The sequence below is a fragment of the Ranitomeya imitator genome, chromosome 1, assembly GCF_032444005.1.
Source record: "Ranitomeya imitator isolate aRanImi1 chromosome 1, aRanImi1.pri, whole genome shotgun sequence".
In the NCBI taxonomy this organism is placed as follows: domain Eukaryota; kingdom Metazoa; phylum Chordata; class Amphibia; order Anura; family Dendrobatidae; genus Ranitomeya; species Ranitomeya imitator.
In genome coordinates this window covers 739,517,850-739,541,288 of record NC_091282.1, presented here as the reverse complement: position 1 = coordinate 739,541,288, position 23,439 = coordinate 739,517,850, and the positions used below count along the sequence as shown (strand labels likewise).

The 23,439-nt window shown below is 43.3% G+C and overlaps 1 protein-coding gene across 4 annotated transcripts in view; it reads right to left on the bottom strand.

The window, feature by feature from the left end:
* The window catches only part of SYNE2 (spectrin repeat containing nuclear envelope protein 2), a 395,759-nt gene that overhangs the window by 268,378 nt on the left and 103,942 nt on the right, over window positions 1–23,439 (bottom strand). For all 4 annotated transcript variants that reach the window (XM_069733882.1, XM_069733900.1, XM_069733891.1 and 1 more), the window contains exons 15-24: window positions 21,739–21,835; window positions 20,627–20,811; window positions 19,428–19,574; window positions 17,976–18,113; window positions 17,566–17,739; window positions 16,564–16,722; window positions 16,026–16,199; window positions 12,958–13,095; window positions 12,692–12,850; window positions 2,512–2,729 (exon numbers count right to left, since the gene is read on the bottom strand). In XM_069733882.1, the coding sequence (XP_069589983.1) occupies window positions 2,512–2,729; window positions 12,692–12,850; window positions 12,958–13,095; window positions 16,026–16,199; window positions 16,564–16,722; window positions 17,566–17,739; window positions 17,976–18,113; window positions 19,428–19,574; window positions 20,627–20,811; window positions 21,739–21,835 (1,589 nt within the window). The remainder of the gene's footprint in view (window positions 1–2,511; window positions 2,730–12,691; window positions 12,851–12,957; window positions 13,096–16,025; window positions 16,200–16,563; window positions 16,723–17,565; window positions 17,740–17,975; window positions 18,114–19,427; window positions 19,575–20,626; window positions 20,812–21,738; window positions 21,836–23,439) is intronic.

The following is a 23,439-nucleotide window of genomic DNA, read 5'->3' as shown; positions in this document are numbered from 1 at the left end:
GTATCCCCTCCGGAAAAACCTGAAAAGGAACGACGCACATTGAGGTAGATAAGGGTCTAATGAAAGACCCGTGTCCACCTCCTACTGACACTAAGCTAAACTGCTGAATATCCTACTTCCTGTCGGTAGGGTGTACACTGCAGGGGAGGAGCTGACTTTTTTATTTGCATAGTGTCAGCCTCCTAGTGGCAGCAGCATACACCCATGGTTCCTGTGTCCCCCAATGAAAGGCGATAGAGAAATACTATTTTGCACAGCACTTTGCACTTTAGGCACATATACACAGCTTATTATTCCATATATAGTTACTTTATATGGCTCACCGTGAGATTAACAAGTGTTTTATCACTACTATGGTATACTTACCTTGTGCTTTGAACCTGGGACCTTAAGTCGTTTGACATTCTGTTGTGGTACATGAATCTGTTACCTGTACCCTTCACATAGTAACCCTATATGGACTATATATTTTGTACTAGTTGTTTATTTGACTTTGTATATCATGTTGGTATTTAATAAATGTTTGAAACAATTTTATTGATCTAACTGGCAGCTTCTGACTCCTCTTTCTAATTGTATATATACGATTGGAGCTACTGCAACCCTCGACCTACTGTCTCCTTCCCCATAATCCTGTAGAATGTAAGCCCGCAAGGGCAGGGTCCTCTCTCCTCTGTATCAGACTGTCATTGTTAGTTTTGTTTACTGTAAGTGATATTTTTATTTTGATGTAACCCCATCTAGTGTACAGTACCATGGAATTAATGGTGCTATATAAATAATAATAATAATGGTGATATTGATTCCTTCTTCCCATGTGTATAAAGTTACATTTATCATTGTTAAACCTCATCTGCCACCTCATGGCCCAAGTTTCAAACTTATCCAGATCCATCTGTAGCAGAACACCATCTTCTCTTGTATTGACTGCTTTACATAGCTTTGTATAATCTGAAAATATCGATATTTTACTGTGTAAATCTTCTACCAGATCGTTACTAGCCCTAGACAACTATTTTGTCTAGGGTTCTCAATGTTGCCCACTTTTTGGCGTCATCAATGCTGAGGGACACAAGCGCACACTTGTGTCAAATGCAATTCCATCAGGGATGCATTTGATTGGCTCCTAAGTTATTCTACAGAAGGACAGCAACCCCAAACATCCAGCCAATGTCATTAAGAACCATCTTCAGCATAAAGAAAAGTAAAGAGTCCTGAAGTGATGATCTGGCCCCGCAGAGCCCTGAGCTCAACATCCTCCAGTCTGTCTGGGATTACATGAAGATACAGAAGGATATGCACATGCAACATCCATAGAAGATCTGTGGTTAGTTCTCTAAGATGTTTGGGACAAACTCCCTGCTGAGTTCCTGAAAAACCTCTGTGTGCGTGAACCTAGAAGAATTGATGTTGGGAGGAAAGTGTGGCCACACCATATATTGAGATGATTTAAATTTCTCTCTTTTGTTTATTCAGTTTGCATTTTGTTAAATGATAAAAATAAACTATTACACACTTTTATTTTTTTAAAGCTTCTTACTTTGCAGAAATTCTTCCATAGTACTGTACATATGTGTGTATATAGATAAAGAAATGTAACTCCACGTATGAGACTACAATGACTTTGAACTTCTGTTTGTGTCATGAGCTCCCCAACCACATTCCTCCAACTGAAACTAATGACACCATGAGCAATGAGTGACAAGTTCCTGGAGACATAACGATAACATAAACACAGGGGATTATATTTAGATTCATAGTAAATCACTTTTCTGGTTCAAACAATCTTAGTAAAAACTGAAGGATCCTCTGAGCTGTGCTAGTCAGCGGTAGAGGGATGAAGGCTCAATTTCCAAAGTTTCCACCATGACTTTCCAGGGTGACGCCTTCAAACTTTTTACAATGTCCTTTCTGTATAGTTTACCTGGACTTAGGTCACAGTGCAGGTGCCCAATTGGGGTGACTGAGCCTCCTTCCAATCTTGCCACTATAGATGACATGATCACTGTTCACCATGGAATCTAAGGGGTTAAACTGCTGTGCTCAGAGCTAGTTCTAGATGCAGCAGTTACTGGCAGGAGTCTCTGTTGTGTTTCTAAAAGAGTCGCCACCAGCCGGGAATGAAGCGAGCTCAGAGCATGATCCATACAAACACTTCTAATGAAAAAATACAAGGCACATTGGGAGAAGATGACAAACACCAGGCAGGGGTGCTCACGGACCCCATAGCAGTCACTAATGCATTTATGCCACAGCTTGATTTCCTCATCATGACTATTTAGTATCATAAAGCCATTACTAGAGCTATATGGATCAGAGGTTTAACTTGCCACCCATGGGCCCCAATGGAAAATCTTTTAATAGGGCCCCCACCTACCATGTGCTATGAGTAATAGTGTATTCTTATGTGGTCTTTTGGCCCTCTCAAACACTAGAGCCCAGATGCAACTGAGACCCCTAAATTTTACTTTTGTTTTGCACCTTATCCAGTCATTAAATTTTTTTACTTACTTTCTTGTGTCAATTTTATTTTTGTCAAGAATAGAGTGTAGATTATGATGAATATCAGCAGTGTTTTTATCAAGGTCCTCTTTCTTTTTTGTACATTCTGCTATTAATGCAGTGAAGGTCATAGAAGCAGCACAAGTCCTGAGTCCATCATCCAGAGCCTGCATCGTTTTTAGACAATTGTTAAGCTGTCCTAAACATCCACGATCAGAGAAGACAACCTGGAAAAGAGAAACAGAGTCAAGGTCTGAATATATGCATGGAAACCAGGACATATTGAAATGTAAAATCTATACTAAGACATAAAAATGTGAAACAACTTCATGGAAACCTTCTGATAAGACATAACTATAATTGTCCCAGTGGCCAGTGTAAAAAATAAAATATTTTTTTTAACACAGATAAGTAATTTGAAAACTAACCAAAAATAAAAAAAATACATTTAACATAAAAACAATGTAATTTTCTGATGACACATTCTTTTTAAAAGATTTGTGCCTTAGGCTACTTTAACACTAGCGTCGGCGTTGGCCCGTCGCAGTGCGTCGGGCCGACGTACCGACGCATCCTGTCTCAACGCTGTACAACGGTGGCAGCGGATGCATTATTACAATGCATCCGCTGCCCCATTGTGAGTTGCGGGGAGAAGGGGGCGGAGTTCCGGCCACGCATGCGCGGTCGGAAATGGCGGACACGACGCACCAAAAAACATTACAAGCAACGTTTTTTGGTGCCAACGGTCCGACGCAACACAACGCAACCGTCGCACGACGGTTGCGACGTGTGGCAATGCATCGCTAATACAAGCCTATAAGAAAAAACGCATCCTGCACACAACTTTGCAGGATGTGTTTTTCTTCCAAACGACGCATCGCGACGGAGGCCAAACTACGCTAGTGTGAAAGTAGCCTTAGGAGTATGGTTCAAAAACTGATTATTTTAAGGTAAAAATAGATAAACACCTATTCCCTTCGGCGACCTAGCACGCCACCAGTGCTGCTGCTTCACCACGTGCTGACCTCCGGATCTCTGTAGCGCCGCTGTGCACTACACACCCCAGATGTACACATTGCATGTAGTGTGGTGATAGCCAGTACATTGTCAGAGGGATCCCCCTACTGGCCATACGCATTATCCTTCCATTCCAGATAAATTGAACTGTTCTGAAGAAGGTCCATCTGGGACCGAAAACGTTCAACAAACAAACTGGTTCTATGTCTGGATAATAATAAACTGTAATTGTAACTTTTCACAATTTTTGAGTGCCGGGTGATTCTTGAATACTTTTGATTATTTTAAGGGTTATTTCTAGCTCTACCTTCCCAAGTTACTAAAATATCGTAGCTAAGCTCTTGGTTGTTTCTGAAGCTCCACCTTAAGTGGTCGGAGCTTGATGGAGTCATTCTTGTCTCAGTCTTGAAAGATAGAGGTGGGAATAATTTTTTGATGGACATTTAGATGATTATGAGTCGTCTTGGTTGGATTTGGACCCATGAGCTTAGTTTGTCACATGCAGACAAATTACTGACTATGGTTTCCTTACATAGTCCTATTGCCTAACATCTCCTATGAGAAGTATACTAACCAGCTTTTATAGGTTTAAAAAAATATCTAAAAAATGTAATTCTGCTAGGTAAAATTAATCATTAAAGGGAACCTGTCACCCCGAAAATCGCGGGTGAGGTAAGCCCACCGGCATCAGGGGCTTATCTGCAGCATTCTGTAATGCTGTAGATAAGCCCCCGATGTTACCTGAAAAAGGAGAAAAAGACGTTAGATTATACTCACCCAGGGGCGGTCCCGCTGCTGGTCAGGTCGGATGGGCGTCTCCGGTCCGCTGCGTCGCCTCCTATCTTCTTTCCATGACGTCCTCTTCTGATCTTCAGCCACGGCTCCGGCGCAGGCGTACTTTGCTCTGCCCTGACCAGCAGCGGGACCGCCCCTGGGTGAGTATAATATAACGTCTTTTTCTCCTTTTTCAGGTAACATCGGGGGCTTATCTACAGCATTACAGAATGCTGCAGATAAGCCCCTGATGCCGGTGGGCTTACCTCACCCGCGATTTTCGGGGTGACAGGTTCCCTTTAATCAAATTTGAGCATGACTGTGAAAGACAAACACCCAACATAAAGACCCAACATAAGCACCATATTTAACATGTTTTCCTACATAACATACAAACCCAATGACGTTCTAGTGACATGAACTTAAAGAAAAGCCACAAAAAAAACCTATTACTAAAATAAGGCTTTGATGTTAAATATATTTTTGGGAGGAGAATTTTTTTTGTACAATAAATAAATAGAAATCTTGCAATTTTCACACCGACTACTCAGAATTTTTTAAACTCTAACTTCATGTTGTTTCAGAAAACAATATAGGTACATTGGCCAGTGAACAGATCCCCAACCCTATTTTTTTGTACTGAAGCAGCTAATGAGTGAGTGAAAAGGTTATTGTGAGAGGGGCAGGGTGAGTTGTGACATCATCTATTGTGATTGGTGGATCTCCTGTGTTATCAGCTGTGTATAGAGGTGTTATCAGTCATTGTAATCTTGCCTCTGATGATAACGAGACTTCTGAAAACTCTCCCTAAAAGAACAGGAAGTGCGAGTATAAAAAAACCCATTGGCCAGTGTGAAAATGTGAAGATTACTAACTGTATTTTTAATTAAGTGTATATATTGTCATGACTCTGGATGGGCTGGTTCTGGTTCCTTCCTGGTCAGGTCTGGGTTAAATTAGTCCACCTCTCTTTGGTTCTGGGGCAGCTATTTAATGCTGGTAGTTCCTGGGTTCTGAGTCAGTTATACTTCCGCCTACTTGGTTTGAGATAGCTGATCCAGGTTATTCATCTGTAATCGCTGTGCCTCTGTGCGCGTGTGCCTTGCTATGCATGACATGGTTTGGCCCCTGACTACTGCCCGTTTTCTGCTTTGTACTTCTGTGTCTGTCCTGGCTTTCTGACCCCTTGGCTTGTCTCTGACTAATCTGCTGTTTTGGCCCTTGGTAACTTGCTCCCGTTTGGCTCCTGACCCTCGGCTTGTCCTTTGACTACGTCTCTTGTCTTAGTACTCTGTGTCCTGTGTTATTTGGTAGACCCTTCGTTCTCGCGCAGTAGCTCCGCCCCCATCATCCCTGCAGTGATCACGTGACCTGCCTAGTTCAGATCCTGTGTGCACTGCGTGCCTCATTCCTCCCTCTCCCTGCGCTCTCGCTAGGCTGCTTCTCTGTGACAAAAGGCAGCATCATTACATATATATTCTTCTGGGATAAACACTGTACCGCCGAAGAGACAACTTCTCCATTTTTGAGCACTGAAAAATTGGTCCTTACTTGTATGTATTTGCATTTCAAACAAAGGTGGGGGGTTGTTGGGGGTGATAGACAGGTTGGGGTAAGAGGCTGTTTTCATTCATATCTCAGATCTGAAGTAAATGATTTTTTATATGCTGATTGCTAATGTGTCATTTTAGTTTTATACAGGGGGTACATAAAGTATTCAGACCCCTTTACATTTTTCACTCTTTGTTTCATTGCAGCCATTTGGTAAATTCAAAAATGTTCATTTTGTTCTCATTAATGTACTCTCTCCACTCCATCTTGACTGAAAAAAACAGAAATGTGCTAATTTTTGCAAATTTATTAATAAAGAAAAACTGAAATATCACCTGGTCATAAGTATTCAGACCCTTTGCTCAGTAATGAGTAGAAGCACCCTTTTGAGCTAGTACAGCCATGAGTCTTCTTTGGAATGATGCAACAAGTTTTTCACACCTGGATTTGGGGATCCTCTGCCATTCTTCCTTGCAGATCCTCTCCAGTTCCATCAGTTTGGATGGTGAACGTTGGTGGACAGCTATTTTCAGGACTCTCCAGAGATGCTCAATTGGGTTTAGGTCAGGGCTCTGGCTGGGCCAGTCAAGAATGGTCACAGAGTTGTTCTGAAGCCACTCCTTTGTTATTTTAGCTGTGTGCTTAGGGTCATTGTCTTGTTGGAAGGTGAACCTTCAGCCAAGTCAGAGGTCCAGAGCACTCTGGAAGAGGTTTTCATCCAGGATATCTCTGTACTTCAAATTTCCTTCAATGACAAGCAGTCGTCCTGTCCCTACAACTGAAAAACACCCCCATAGCATGATGCTGCCACCACGTTTCACTGTTGGGATTGTATTGGGCAGGTGATGAGCAGTGCCTGGCTTTCTCCACACATACTGCTTAGAATAATCACCAAAAAGGTCTATCTTCATTTCATCAGACCAGAGAATCTTATTTCTCATAGTCTGAGAGGACTTCATGTGTTTTTTTCCAAACTCTATGCAGGCTTTCATATGTCTTGCACTGAGGAGATGTTTCCATTGGGCAACTCTGCCATAAAGGTTCGACTGGTGGAGGGCTGCAGTGATAGTTGACTTTGTGGAACTTTCTCCTATCTCCCTACTGCATCTCTGGAGCTCAGCCACAGTGATCTTGGGGATCTTCTTTACCAAGGCTCTTCTCCCACGATTGCTGAGTTTGGCTGTACGGCCAGGTCTAGGAAGACTTCTGGTGGTCCATTTAAGGATTATGGAGGCCAGTGTGCTCTCAGGAGCCTTGAGTATTGCAGAAATTCTGTTGTAACCTGTGGCTTGCCACAATTCTGTCTCTGAGCTCCCTGGCCAGTACCTTTGACCTCATGATTCTCATTTGGTCTGACACGCACATGGAGTGTGCCTTTCCAAATAAAGTTATATCAGTTTAATTAAACACAGCTGGACTCCAATGAAGAAAAAGAACCATCTCAAGGAGGTTCACAAGGAAATGTACAGCATGTGACTTAAATATGAGTGTCTGAGCAAAGGGTCTGAATACTTATGACCATGCGATATTAAACTCTTTCTTTTTAATTAAATTTGCAAAAATTTCTACAATTGTTTTTTTCAGTCAAGATGGGGTGCAGAGCGTACATTAATGAGGAAAAAATGAACCAAAAATGGATGCAATGAAACAAAGAGTGAAAAATTTAATGGGGTCTAAATACTTTCCGTACCCTCTATATATATATATATATATATATATATACAGTGGGGCAAAAAAGTATTTAGTCAGTCAGCAATAGTGCAAGTTCCACCACTTAAAAAGATGAGAGGCGTCTGTAATTTACATCATAGGTAGACCTCAACTATGGGAGACAAACTGAGAAAAAAAAAATCCAGAAAATCACATTGTCTGTTTTTTTAACAATTTATTTGCATATTATGATGGAAAATAAGTATTTGGTCAGAAACAAAATTTCATCTCAATACTTTGTAATATATCCTTTGTTGGCAATGACAGAGGTCAAACGTTTTCTGTAAGTCTTCACAAGGTTGCCACACACTGTTGTTGGTATGTTGGCCCATTCCTCCATGCAGATCTCCTCTAGAGCAGTGATGTTTTTGGCTTTTCGCTTGGCAACACGGACTTTCAACTCCCTCCAAAGGTTTTCTATAGGGTTGAGATCTGGAGACTGGCTAGGCCACTCCAGGACCTTGAAATGCTTCTTACGAAGCCACTCCTTCGTTGCCCTGGCGGTGTGCTTTGGATCATTGTCATGTTGAAAGACCCAGCCACGTTTCATCTTCAATGCCCTTGCTGATGGAAGGAGGTTTGCACTCAAAATCTCACGATACATGGCCCCATTCATTCTTTCATGTACCCGGATCAGTCGTCCTGGCCCCTTTGCAGAGAAACAGCCACAAAACATGATGTTTCCACCACCATGCTTTACAGTAGGTATGGTGTTTGATGGATGCAACTCAGTATTCTTTTTCCTCCAAACACGACAAGTTGTGTTTCTACCAAACAGTTCCAGTTTGGTTTCATCAGACCATAGGACATTCTCCCAAAACTCCTCTGGATCATCCAAATGCTCTCTAGCAAACTTCAGACGGGCCCGGACATGTACTGGCTTAAGCAGTGGGACACGTCTGGCACTGCAGGATCTGAGTCCATGGTGGCATAGTGTGTTACTTATGGTAGGCCTTGTTACATTGGTCCCAGCTCTCTGCAGTTCATTCACTAGGTCCCCCTGCGTGGTTCTGGGATTTTTGCTCACCGTTCTTGTGATCATTCTGACCCCACGGGGTGGGATTTTGCGTGGAGCCCCAGATCGAGGGAGATTATCAGTGGTCTTGTATGTCTTCCATTTTCTAATTATTGCTCCCACTGTTGATTTCTTCACTCCAAGCTGGTTGGCTATTGCAGATTCAGTCTTCCCAGCCTGGTGCAGGGCTACAATTTTGTTTCTGGTGTCCTTTGACAGCTCTTTGGTCTTCACCATAGTGGAGTTTGGAGTCAGACTGTTTGAGGGTGTGCACAGGTATCTTTTTATACTGATAACAAGTTTAAACAGGTGCCATTACTACAGGTAATGAGTGGAGGAAAGAGGAGACTCTTAAAGAAGAAGTTACAGGTCTGTGAAAGCCAGAAATCTTGATTGTTTGTTTCTGACCAAATACTTATTTTCCACCATAATATGCAAAAAAAATGATAAAAAAACAGACAATGTTATTTTTGGGATTTTTTTTTCTCAGTTTGTCTCCCATAGTTGAGGTCTACCTATGATGTAAATTACAGACGCCTCTCATCTTTTTAAGTGGTGGAACTTGCACTATTGCTGACTGACTAAATACTTTTTTGCCCCACTGTATATATATATATGCACACACACACACACACACACACACACACACACAGTTGTGCTCAAAAATTGACATAACCCAGCAGAATTTTTGCTTTCTTGGCCTTTTTTAAGAGAATATGAATGATGACACCAAAACTTTTTCTCCATTCATGGTTAGTGGTTGGGTGATGCCATTTATTGTCAAGCTACTGTGTTTTCTCTTTTAAAATTATAATGACAACCCAAGAAATTCAAATGACCCTGATCAAAAGTTTACATACCCCATTTCTTAATACCGTGTATTGACCCCTCTGACATCAATGACAGCTTGAAGTCTTTTGTGGTAGTTATGGATGAGGTTCTTTATTTTCTCAGATGGTAAAGCTGCTCATTCTTCTAGGTAAAAGCCTCCAGTTCCTGTAAATTCCTGGGTTGTCTAGCATGAACTGCGCGCTTGAGATCTCCCCAGAGTGGCTCAATGATATTGAGGTCAGAAGACTGAGATGGTCACACCATAACTCTCACTTTTTTCTGCTGTAGCCAATGACAGGACGACTTGGCCTTGCGTTTTGGATCGTTGTCATGTTGGAACTTCCAAATACGTCCGATGCGCAACTCCCAGGCCGATGAGTGCAATTTTGCCTCCAGTATTTGCTGATAACGTGCTGCATCCATCTTTCCTTCAACTTTGACCAAGTTCACTGTACCTTTGTAGCTCACAAATCCCCAAAACATCAGAGATCCACCTCCAGTAGGAATAGTGTTTCTTTCATCATAGGCCTTGTTGACCTCTCTCCAAATGTAATGTTTATGGTTGTGGCCAAAAAATTCGACTTTGATCTCACCACTCCAAATTACCTAGTTCCCGAAGTTTTGAGGTTCGTCTCTGTGCTGTTTTGCATATTGTAGGTGAGATACTTTGTGGCATTTGTGCAGTAATGGCTTTCTTTGGGTGACTCGACCATGCAGCCCATTTTTCTTCTAGTGCCTTCTTATTGTGCATCTTAAACCAGCCACCCAGCTAGTTTTCAGAGAGTCCAGTATTTCAGCGGATGTTATTTGTGGGTTTTTCTTTGCATCCCAAACAATTTTCCTGGCAGCTGTGGTTTTGCTGGTCTACCTTGTTAGGGCTAGCGGAACGCACCAAATAATTAGAAAGATATTTTAAGGTGCATTCGCAGCCCGGCGTCCACCGTGCAGAGATGGAACCTGCTGCTAAGTAATGACGGACTATATGGCGGTATAATATGGATTCACACACGGGTTAACTTCACCCAGTATGAAGAAAGCGAACCCTGTTGGGTCACAGGGCCGCGGTACCGGACAAAGAGCGCAAGCAAGGAGTCACAGAACTCTACCCCAAGACTCGGGATAGAGTACAACTAGACGTCTTGCGCTCGACACGGCAACTGGGGTGTCAGAGTAACAGAAATAATAATTAAGATGCACGAGAGTGCGTTCTGCACTGGCAGACGCCACTAACCACCCAGACTTGGGTTAGGAAAGCACCGTGATAGCGCACGGCGCCGCACTGGCGGTCACAGCAAATAGACGCTGTTTCATGTGTTCTAGTGCTGATAACAAGTCGGGCACTAGATAGCAATCATCCACCTTTCGCGAGCAGTCAAACACAAGGGAGGGGATAATTAAACAGCGACTTTCTCAACACACACGTTCACAAGTGTACACTAGCGCATGGCCGCTTGAACTTTTTATAGCGGCAGTGCTACAAGACCTTCCAGATGGACCTGAGCATGTGACCCCCCGACCTCCAATGGGAGGTCGTCCCGTGGGCATGCTCTGTATGTGAAAAGCAGGACTTAGTCCCAGAAAGACCTGCTCGCTGCTGAACATTGCTGGCTACAAGGACAGAGCCTGAATGGGCAGTAGTAACTAGTCGTCAAGTATCAGCCTGAGCTAGATGCTGGGACCGACGTCTCCACTGAGCAGACTCCACTGCGACTGGAGAAGAATGGGAGACCGCAGCGGAGATGGTTCGAGATTCCCCCTGTGCAGAGGTGGGAACTTGACACCTAACATACCTGACCACGGTTTTGTTTTTACAAAGCCCCTGATTTTCCATTTGTTAATCACAGTTTGAACATTGCTCACTGGCATTATTAATTCCTTGCATATCTTTTTGTATCCCTTTCCTGTTTTATGCAGTTCAACTACCTTTTCCCGTAGATCTGTTGACAATTCTTTTGCTTTCCCCATGACTCACAATCCAGAAATGTCAGTGGCTGGATGAAAGATGCAAGAGTCTGACTGGATCCCAGAAACTCATTCAGCTTTTATGCACAGACACTGATTACAAGCAAACAGGTCACAGGATGTTACCTTTAAGGTACCGTCACACATAGCGACACTGCAGCGATACCGACAACGATCCGGATCGCTGCAGCGTCGCTGTTTGGTCGCTGGAGAGCTGTCACACAGACAGCTCTCCAGCGACCAACGATCCCGAGGTCCACGGGACATACTTACCTTCTGCTGTCTGTCCTCGGCGCTCTGCTTCTCTGGTCTGGCTGTGAGCGCCGGGCAGCCAGAAAGCAGAGCGGTGACGTCACCGCTCTGCTTTCCGGCTGACCGACGCTCACAGCCAGAGCAGGAGGAGAGCAGAGCACAGCGCTGGAGGACAGACAGCGGTAGGTAAGTATGTAGCGTTTGTTTTTTTACTTTTAGGATGGTAACCAGGGTAAACATCGGGTTACTAAGCGCGGCCCTGCGCTTAGTTACCCGATGTTTACCCTGGTTACCAGCAAAGACATCGCTGAATCGGTGTCACACACGCCGATTCAGCGATGTCTACGGGGAGTCCAGCGACGAAATAAAGTTCTGGACTTTCTTCCCCGACCAGCGATCTCCCAGCAGGGGCCTGATCGCTGCTGCCTGTCACACTGGACGATATCGCTAGCGAGGACGCTGCAACGTCACGGATCGCTAGCGATATCGTCTAGTGTGACAGTACCTTTAGTAGCCAGTCAAACCCATTTGTGTCAACTTCTGTGCATGTTATCAGGCCAAAATCACCAGGGTATGTAAACTTTTGATCAGGGTCATTTGGATGTTTTGGGTTGTCATTATGATTTAAAAAGAGAAAACACATTAGTATCACAATAAATGGCTTCACCCTACCAATAGCCATGAGTGTAGAAAAAGGTTTGGTGTTATCATTCATATTCTCTGAAAAAAGTCCAAGAAAGCACAAATTCAGCCGGGGTATGTAAACTTTTGAGCACAACTGCATATGTATTACTAGGATTATGAATTATTTATTGTTTGACATTTTTACATTTTTTTTTAATTCTTGTAACATAATTTAATTTAGGAACAGATCGTCTCTTTAATAAGTGATGAAAACTTGTTCAATAATGTAGGTAGGTCCTGCCAACATCAGTGGGATCTCCTGGAGAGGACTCACATTTATAGGCAGGCTTATTATACTAATTGTAAAGATACAAGGCAATGATCGGGGGGGGGGGGGGCAGGGCAGAGTTTTTTCCACTTTACTATTATGAGACGTGTAGAAAATATAACAACCTCATGTTCTCGGATTAGCTCCTCCGTGTCCCCAACAACAGCGTTACTCTTCTCCTTTAAAATTTGTTTGTCCAATTTGCAAATCAATTCATCAAATTTCTTCTTCTCTATATGGAATTTTAATTCACCGACATATGTCTCCAAGTCATCATGAACGGTCTGGAAGGGCAAAAATCAAAAAATGGTAAATTTGAGGGATTACCTTCTTCAGGTCTTTCCAAAGAGAAGAACTCAACCAGTTGAAGATGAAGAACGCTTCTCATTACCTTCCATCGATCTCTGACATCAGCGCTCACTTTTTCCACCAGCGTCTTCTCTTTTGTAGAGGATGAAATGCTCTTCATCATCTCTGTGGCTTTCAGAAAACATTCCAAGCTTTGATCTCCAAATTTGCTGAGAGAAGTCTGTGAAAAGGTAAAAGACATTTGTTTTTTTAACATATTGATCAGAGTTGGGCTCTGTTCTCACCTCTGGGAACAAGGTGTGATAAGCATCAAATGCATCACAAAATATCACTAATAAATCATTCTGGTATAAATTTTAGGATCATAAATCAGTTTATATATGTCTTCAGGGAATAAAAAAAGCTAGTTTTCAGTAATACAATAGCAAAAGACAAAGAAGAGGGGAGAGGAGGGGGATGCAGCTGCAGTTGTATGAAACAGAAATACAAAATAGAGAAAGAGAAGCTAATGTGTGACTAAAATTTAAATTTTCTTCCATAAGTTAAAAAACACATTTTTTGAGGGTTTGTTTTAAAAACATTTACATACATCACTGCATGTATATTAGGTCACTGATGTCATACGTTGTCCACCAGTTCCAATAGGCAAAATTTATAGAAATTGTAATTACGGTAATCTAAAGAGGTTTAGACTAATGTCCCCATAATTATTGGTCAAATAAATCCCCTAAATAAAATAAGTAAAGTATGGCAGAAAAAACATATACCATTAATCGTAACCAGCATTAGTTGGCTTCTATCATGTGCTAGCTGTAGCTAAATGACTCAAAGTGGCAGAGCCAACTTTGTACTAATCCCAATTTATAATTATTATTGGGAGATAAGACTCACTCTGTGGCACCATTTAATGAAAAATCTCTGCTTGAAAATAATTGTTATCGGCATTATAATTCTCTTGCCGATCATACTGATTGTATATCACTCATCTGACATGCAATAAGTGCCTCTTGTTATATGTTCACACACATTACACAGCAATCAATCAAATGAGACACGTGGTGCGGTATTCACCATACACACAGCACCGCCGCCATGTGCCGCAATCACCCTGTGCGGGAAACAGCGCGCATCCACTGCTGTCAGCACGGCGACTCGCAGTCTGGAGTTCGTGTGCGATCGCCGATATAGCAGTGTCCGATACACACACCACCTGCTGTGAGACCATTAAATCGCACGCTGAATCTGCATGTGAAGGTCAGCACGGCAGTGTGTGGCTCGCCATAATATGAACTGTGTCATCCGCTGTAAAACCACTGACCACACGCTCGTCTGCATGGAAGGTCAATACGGCAGTGTGCGATTCATTGTATAACCGCTCAGGGTAACTCAGAGTAAATACCAAAATAAATCCAGTCCCTAAAGATGGAGCCGCGAATAAGCCACATGCACAATCGTACCCGGGGCTTTATATTGGAAATCCATCATTATTTAGAATATTTGCCAAGTAGGAGCTTATTTTTCACTAATTATGGCAACTGTAAGGCCTTGGCTTCTGTGCTCCCTATGAGTCATGGACTCCCATACACATTAGTGCTCACCTGTGCTAACAATACGTCATGGGGCCCCTCATACACATTAGTAGTTGGGTCCTGTGCTCTCTGAGACATCAGGCCCCCCATACACATTAGTGCTTAGCTCATGTGCTCCCAATGAGCCATGGGGCCCCCATACATATTAGTGCTCAGCTCCTGTGCTCCCTGTCAGTCATGAGGTTTCCCATACACAGTAGTGCTTGGGTCCTGTGCTCTCTATGAGTCATGGGGCCCCCACACATATTAGTGCTCAGCTCCTGTGTTCCTTGAGTCATGGGGCCCCCCCCATACACATTAGTGCTCGGCTCCTGTGCTCCCTGTGAGTCATGGGGCCCCCAATACACATTAGTGCTTCTCTCCTGTGCCCCTTGTGAGTCATGGTTCCCCCATACACATTAGTGCTCGGCTTCTGTGCTCCCAATGGGACATGGGGACCCTCATACACATTAGTGCTTGGGTCCTGTGCTCCCTATGAGTCATGGGCTCCCATACATATTAGTGCTCAGTTCCTGTGCTCCCTGGGTCATGCCCCCCCCCCATACACATTAGTGCTTGGCTGCTGTGCTCACAATTATTATTATTATTATTTATTTATATAGCACCATTAATTCCATGGTGCTGTACATGAGAAGGGGTTACATACAGGGTTATAGATATCGTTTACAGTAAACATGTTTACAGTGACGGACCGGTACAGAGGGGAGAGGACCCTGTCCTTGCGGACTCACATTCATGGGGCCCCTCATACACATTACTGCTTGGGTCCTGTGCTTTCTATGAGTCATGGGCTCCCATACACATTAGTGCTTTGCTCCTGTGCCCCTTGTGAGTCATGGGGCCCCCCTACACATTAGCCTGTCGGCTCCTGTGTTCTCCATGAGTCTTGGGGCCCCAATACACATTAGACTGTCGGACAATCCTGACAGTATTAGAGGGATCGGACAACTTTAGTCTAATTTTGCATGAGACCTTTAGTCTCGGATTCCATCATGACTAATCCGTTTGTTCTCTAAGTAATAAGTAGTGACTCATCCTTCTTTTCCTACTGAAAACTTATACATATGGGCGAGTCAACAGATATAGCTGAGGGGCAAACGATCTGTGTATGGTCAGTCTGAACCACGTTCAGGCCTTAGGCCATGTGAATGGAGATGTCAAAGCCCCAATGAAATGGAAAGAGGCCTAATCAGCACCTAGTAAACATGGCGAAATCCGCTTTGGATGTGTTCTGCCATGTCTGTACGAGGCCTAGTAATTATGGCTAGAGATGCCATTGTGCTCCTTCACCATTCTTTAAACTGCAGCTCTGCATAATATAGGCTAAAGCCCACCAAAACCAGACCCGTTCAAGTCACTGTAATACAAAGATTTAAAGAAAATGTTACACTGATATAAAAGTCTTTAACAACAAATGGAGACAAGTGCGGACATATGAAAGAAGCCGAGCACCAGGCAGAGAATGAGATTTATGGCGCAAACATTTTACAGAGTCACATATAAAAATGTCGTAAATTGTAGCTACATAAATCTGCTGGAGGCCACAAAGAGCAACACAGACCTCATACTGCGAGATGAACTTCTCCGGCGTGACCTTCTGTCCTAACAGGCTCAGAGCTTCAGTTATATAAGTTTCCAAATTGCTCCTTGAACTCTCAAAGTTCCTCTTTATGTCTCCTTCGGACAAACTTTGTTCTGGAGGGTTCACGATCCAACGCGCCCTGGAGACCAAATCCTAGAATAATAGGATTATTGGTGTGAGGGTTGAAAAAAAATCACATTCACCAAAGTAGTTCTTATAGATATTGATTTACAAAATAATTTACTACATCAGAGCCTCAACCTTTGGGGTCCCTGTGGGGCCCACCTCCAGCTGATTCACTCTGAACAGTCATCTGAGAGCTAAACTACCAGTCACTTTCAGATCTTCTCTGGTTAATAAGAGGAGTTCTAAACTCTGTGATATACAAGTAACAAAAAAGACAACTTCAAAAACAGCTCCACCTCTGGTCCATGGTCAGTCCTGGTATTGCAGTTCAGAGTGATGTATGCTCTACGTTTCCTCATTGTCACTTTCTCGCGAGCCGATATATAACTACCTGAACTCTCTCCCTTGTTCTGACAACCTTGTGCCGCCATCTGTCAAAATCAGAGCTCTGTACATCCTCCTGACGGTGGAGAAGTTGTGTCAGCGCTTGCACATTCACCTCTGCCTTCTCGAGCCGTTCCTGGCAATAAATCCCATCGTGATAGAAATCCTAAGGAGACAATATAAGCATTGTATGAGAACGATGTACCGGAATATTTCCCGGATGATTAATCACACTGTAATTATGACTGACACCACAAATGGTGCACGTAATATAAATGCTGGGAGTCTTAAAGGGCCCTTTCTTCATCATCTGCTATTCTAGGAGATGTTCAAAAAATAAGAAAAACACCACTTTATACTTTTTGCTCTGCAGCAGTGATTTTGCATTGTCGGGATTTTGCTTTGTTCCATCTGGTCCTGACAAAATCTGCATGGGATTTGTATGATCTCCCCATATTTTATGTTTTTTTTAGTACTCCTATTTATTCCTAGATCTATTAAGCTTAGAAGGAGTTGTGTCACAAATGCAAGTCATCACCAGCTGCCCACATATCCCAGTGCTCAGCTATCTCTGCCAGTCCCATAGACAATGAATGGAGTGGTGGAGGTGCCCATTGCGGGACCAATCCTCCATTTAGTCGGGGCACTCCAGGGTCCTGTTCCTGCGATTGGTTACAGTCTCAGCTGCAATCAGCAATGACCCTCAATACGAAGGAAGGTTTTGCCTCCCACAACAGATGGGCCTGATGCTTGCTTTTTCCATACAGGTTTTTTCCATGACCATTAGGCTAAATTCGGACCCCTTTTTATGCTATTAATTCAGTTCATCTATAAAGACGTCTCCTGCACACATTGGCATAACTAACGCTATCTTTGAGCAAGACCCCATGTCTCCAAGAATCTACTACCATTTTGCAGTTATAGCAATATAGTTCTAGCCTTCTTGACTTTCTGGAACCCAATGAAATGGTCTACAACTCGGATTGCATCAATCACCAGCAATAACTACCTGAATATCTACACATGAAGGCTCCCGTGTGGTCTCCTGTTGATCAATGTCACTAAGAAGCTGCTCGGCCTTCCCAGACCAGTTGTCCGCAGCCTCCATGACTTTCTCTACTACTTCAAAGTGGCTGATGATTTCTGAAGATGTTTCCGTGGTTTTGGTATCTTTCCCACTCTTCTGTAAAATGGTAACATTGAAACATAAATATAAGTTTATTATATCCTCTCCTAAGTTGTCCTGTGAGAGTTAATGCTTCTCCAACCATTGTGGTATAAATTAATATTCTTGTGTACATATTAGTACTCACCAATAGAAGGAGCACATTGCATTTTTGATGTACAGTACATCTCTAATCATAACCTTAATAATACCCCTATAATAAATTATAGAAAAGACTAAAACTATTCACTGACCTGTAAACTCTGGATGTATAGACTGAAGGAGCGATCAGGAATTTCTGATTGTGTCCTGCAAATTTCTTCTGAGTCATCAGCCGGATGCTCTTCAGCGGTGCTGCCATTACGGACCTTTTGCTCTTCATGTTGCGTCACCTGAGGAAGACGATGATATTAATTAATATTTACAGAAGACTTTGGACAGCCGGTCATTTACAGTAAGGTATACGATAGCCCTATAAAATAGGACCCCTAAGCGAATGTTAAAAGGAAAGTACGTACATGGAGATAGTACTAGTAGATTTTAAAGTATGTCCTTATACTATAAATAAAGGGATATTCCCGGGCCGGACATATCATTGGTACAACCTGTGCAGACTCGCAGGGCTCAAAAGATAAGGAGGCCACTACCACCTCCAAACTAGGTGGAAATGTGCATTATGATGAGCTACTGGATGGCAAAGGGCCCATATATTGTTTTTGAGCAGCCCTCTCCTGTCTGTGACCACCAGTGGATATTCCTATCTCAGATAATTAGGACATATTCACACACTATGCCATCAATATCTGATATATCCGGGTGTCACCTCTGGGAACCCCTCAGGGATAGGGCCATATCTCCCACTGGGGAAATTTTCGGAATGCACATAGGAGAATGTATGGCCACCTCTCCATTCCGGGTGGCGCAAAAAATGGAATCCTTTCCTCAAGATAAACTAGGGTGTCAGAGGTGGAAAGAGTGCACGTCTCTTCTGTAGACACACAATGAAGGTGTTAAGGCCTCTTTCACATTTCCGTCGGTACGGGTCCGTCGCTATGCGTCGGGCCGACGTACCGGCGGACGTTGTGAAATTTCTGCACGACGTAGGCAGTGGATGCAGGTTTTCAATGCATCCGCTGCCCATTCAGAAGTCCGGGGAGGAGGGGGCGGAGTTTCGGCCACGCATGTAGAAAATGGCGAAGGCGACGGACAAAAAAAAGGTTACATTGAACGCTTTTTTGTCCGTCGCGTCCGCCAAAACACAACGGATCCGTCGCACGACGGACGTGACGTGTGGCCATCCGTCGCTAATACAAGTCTATGGGCAAAAAACGCATCCTGCGAGCACATTTGCAGGATACGTTTTTTTGCCAAAAACGACGGATTGCGACGGATGGCAAAAAACGGTAGTGTGAAAGAGGCCTTAATGGGAATACCTCTAAAAATGCTCAATTCCCAGCAGGGAAAATGATAGATTACACACGTGTCTCTGAAATTAATGGGCTGTAACGCTTAGATATGTAGGGTCCCACTAGGACAAGAGGAACTCTCTATAGCCATTCTCTATATGTGGATCCTGATCGGGTGAACCCCCCTAAAAGGGAATATGAGATTTTGTTTTGGATACTGGATACCCCATGCTCTATATTAATGCTCACCCATCCCTATATCACACGTGTTCACACTTAGAAATGATTTCATAACCGTACATATTTGCTCCATCGATGGTTTAATGTCTTGAGCCTCTGGGATATCTTGGTCGCCGTTTTCTCGTACGTCCTTTCAATCAGGAAGCTGCCGTCCCTGATAATAGACTCGAGTAACGATTTCCATTTCGCAAGAATTTCCACGGGGACCTGCATTTGTTTGGTAAAAAAAAGTCTTACAGAAAGTCAGCAAGTAGGAGTGTTTCCCCAGCAGATAACAAGCTTTCACTATGACTAGGTGGGAGAAGCAGGACTCTCAGGCTTTCTATATGGGTGGGTGGGGGAAGCGTGACTCTCAGGCTCTCTCTATGGGTGGGTTGGGGAAGCAGGACACTCAGGCTTTATCTATGGATGGGTGGAGAAAGTAGAACTCTCAGGCTTTCTTTATGAGTGGGTGGGGGAAGCAGAACACTCAGAATTTCTCTATGGGAGGGTGGGAGAACAGAACTAACAGGCTTTTTCTATGAGTGAATATGCAAAGCAGGACTTTTAGGATTCTGCTGTAAGTGGGCAGGAGTAGTGGGATTCACAGGGTTTTTTCTATGAGTGGAAAGGAGAAAGGAGACTCTCAGGCTTTTGTTATGAGTAGGTGGGAGAAGCAGGACTCTCAGGCTTTTTCTATGAGTGGATAGGAGAAGTGGGACTCTCAGGCTTCCACTATGAGTGGGTGGGGGAAGCAGGACTCTGGCTTTTTCTGAGTGGGTGGGGGAAGTGGGACTCTCAAGCTTTTCTATGAGTACATAGGAAAAGCAGGACTCTAAGGCTTTCAGAATGAGTGGGTGGGGGAAGTTGGACTCTTAGATTTTCACTATAAGTGGATGGGAAGCAGGACTCTCAGGCTTTTCAATGAGTGGGTGGGAGAAGCAGGACTCTCAGGCTTTTCAATGAGTGGGTGGGGGAAGCAGGACTCTCAGGCTTTTTCTATGAGTGGGTGAGGGAAGTGAGACTCTCAGGTTTTCAATATGAGTGCGTGTGGGAAGCAGGAGTCTCAGACTTTTGCTATGAGTGGGTGGAGGAAGCCTGACTTTCAGGCTTTTCTAAGTGTCCCTGCAGGATTTGAACAGATTTTCATGTGAAAATACTGAAATAAGTCTTAGAAATCAATATTTGCCCAAACCCATCATCTGCTCCTCCATCACATACAGCCTTCAGATAAGGCTGCTGACAGTGCCTCTTTACCATAAGATAATCCTATTACTTACATTGGACGGCGTGATCCTCTGCTGCTCCTCCAGCCAAGTCGTGATCAGGGTCATATTATTCTCAAAATGAGTCCAGCTGGTTAGTACTTGCTCCAGGGAGGCTCCTGCGTCGTTGGCCGAGGACACAAATGTCTTGTAGGCTGACTCTATGGCTTCATATTGCTTTGGGATTTCAGGGTCAGCCACTAGAAATGAATAGAAAAAGGATGTCAGATACTGTGACTATCCCCCACCTCCACATCATCCATTTATTGACTTCCAACATTTGGCAACATGAAGAATTTGTCCGCAACAAGCTGATATATTGCAAGGTTATCATGAACCTTTGATATTTTCTCAATAGGAAAAAAGGTAAATTTACAATCCATCCCCCACAGTACCCCCATATAGAAGACCGATGATAGCAGTGACTTGTAACTATCTAGTACTAACCCACAATGTATTCAGATCTGGCAGTCTAGAGCCACCACTAGGGGGAGCTCACTGCATAGAGTCAGGCTACGTTGACACTAGCGTTATGCTAGTTTGCGTCGGGTTTGCGTCGGGCGACGCAGCGGCGACGCATGCGTCATGCGCCCCTATATTTAACATGGGGACACATGCGTTTTTGTTTGTTGCGTTGTGCGACGCATGCGTCTTTTTTGCCGCAAGCGTCGGACCAAGAAAACTCAACAAGTTGCATTTTTCTTGCGTCCAAATTTCGGCAAAAACCGACGCATGCGTCGCAAAACGCAGCGTTTTTGCGTGCGTTTTGGTGCGTTTTTATTTGCGTTGTGCGTTGCGTCGCCGACGCAGCGGCGCACAACGCAAATGTGAACGTAGCCTTAGACAGCTCTCGCTGAGTTCCTCCAGTGACTGCTGCAGACAGAAGTCATGAGATCTGTAAAACAATGGAGCTCTGACTCCTCCATATAAGTTGCAATTGTTTTACTGCGAGACCCCATAATTGTCAAAGTTCTCTGGCAGTGAATAGCATTCACACAAAAGCTGAAAATAAATGGGTTTTTATAACTCCATTTTGCAGATTTTCTACAAAATCCCAGCAAATATGCCATGTGTTCATATTTGCACACCATATCAGATTTTACGACTAAATGCAAGATTTTACTTACTATAGTCATCAGTGGTCTGCAGCAGGTTATGAAGGTCTCTGAATTTCTGAAACGCCGTTTCCAAAAGGACCATGAATTGTTTACCCTCCACAAACTCCTACAAAGGGAAAGAAACAGAAAAGTCATGGACACATCCAGCCGCCAGGAGGAAAAGATGGGTAAGATGGAGAGAACGAGAAAACTGGAGAAGTTACAATCAGATGATTCCTTGGTAGAAATCTGATGAGCAGAACTGCTGAAAAACTACAAGTCCCATACGGTCCTACCAGCCAGGAGCTGTAATTGCAGGACGGGTAATGTAGTTGTGCATAGAGTTCAGAAAAATTGGTTTCTGCACCTCCACATCTGGGACCTCTCACAAAAGGGGTCCCCAGATTTTGCCCCCATCCTAGCGAGGTTGCCCTCAGAGGCCACATCTAGAGAGCAGCTCCAGCTGCACACGTCCATGGCTCTCCTCACTCACCTTTAGGCTATGTGCACACGTTCAGGATTTCTTGCACAAATTTCCTGAGCAAAACCGGACATTTTCTACAAGAAATCCGCATGCATTTTTTTTCACGTTTTTGACGCGTTTTTTCCCGGAGCTTCCCAATGCATTAAATAGTGGCAGAAACTCGAAAAATCTGCAAAATTAATGAACATGCTGCGTTTTTTACCGTGATGCGTTTTTTTTGCAGAAAAAAAACGCATCATGTGCACAAAAATTGCGGAATGCATTCTAAATGATAGTAATTTAGTAATAAATATATGGGACACCCTTTATCCCAGCATTTCGCAAAGCACCATGGGGGCTCATTGAAGGACATTAAAGTCACTGGAATTAAAATTGTAAAATAGGACTGGCATAGGGGTAATTTTATCCATCAGATGTCCCGTGAAGAAACTAGGTGGATTTTTGAGATGAACACTGATACCTAATGGTTTAAATAGCGAAATAGAACTATTTGCTTTCAACCAGTAATGGAGGAGCAACATCCCCGGCATGACATAAATAGCACACACTATGCACACTGGACCATCCCTGAGGAAGGAATCAGTGCATTCCGAAACGCGTAGGATTCTTGGTCCTGTGTGTGCTCCGTAGCCGGTCACGTGAGGTATCACGTGACAGTGACGACACGCAAGGTCCTGCAGGTACACTGCACCTTGTCGGCTTTGCTCTGGAAAAGAGTTATTACTGCCTGTGCACGACAGATTTTATATATATTTTTAAGAGGTAAGCCAGCCACCGGCCCGGACGGCGTCCTCTAGGCAACTGTGAATCATTTACTATCTATCGTCTAATGGAATCATTGTGACCGACAGCCTATACTGGATATTGGATTATTTTTTATCAGGAGCTTTTCGGATGTGGGATGAACAACTAAGGACAGTTTTCTTCAGAGACAGAGGAAATTAAATAACAGTACCTATGATATATTGAGTATGGGGCAGATATGGTGTCCCATTATTTTAATAGTCTGACCTGATTTTTTGCGCAAATATAAAGAGAATTTTAATTTATAGCTTTTTCTGTAGATAAAGGGGGAATAACTTTGTAATAATCTATACAAGAAGGTTATATTATACCTATAATAAACACCTCAGATGTTGCAGAAACTCTTTCAAGGTTAAAGGGAAGTATCCATTGAGCATTGATTAATTTGTATGAAATGCTCTCATCCTTTTCATAATGAACATATGCAGCTGAGATGTGTATTG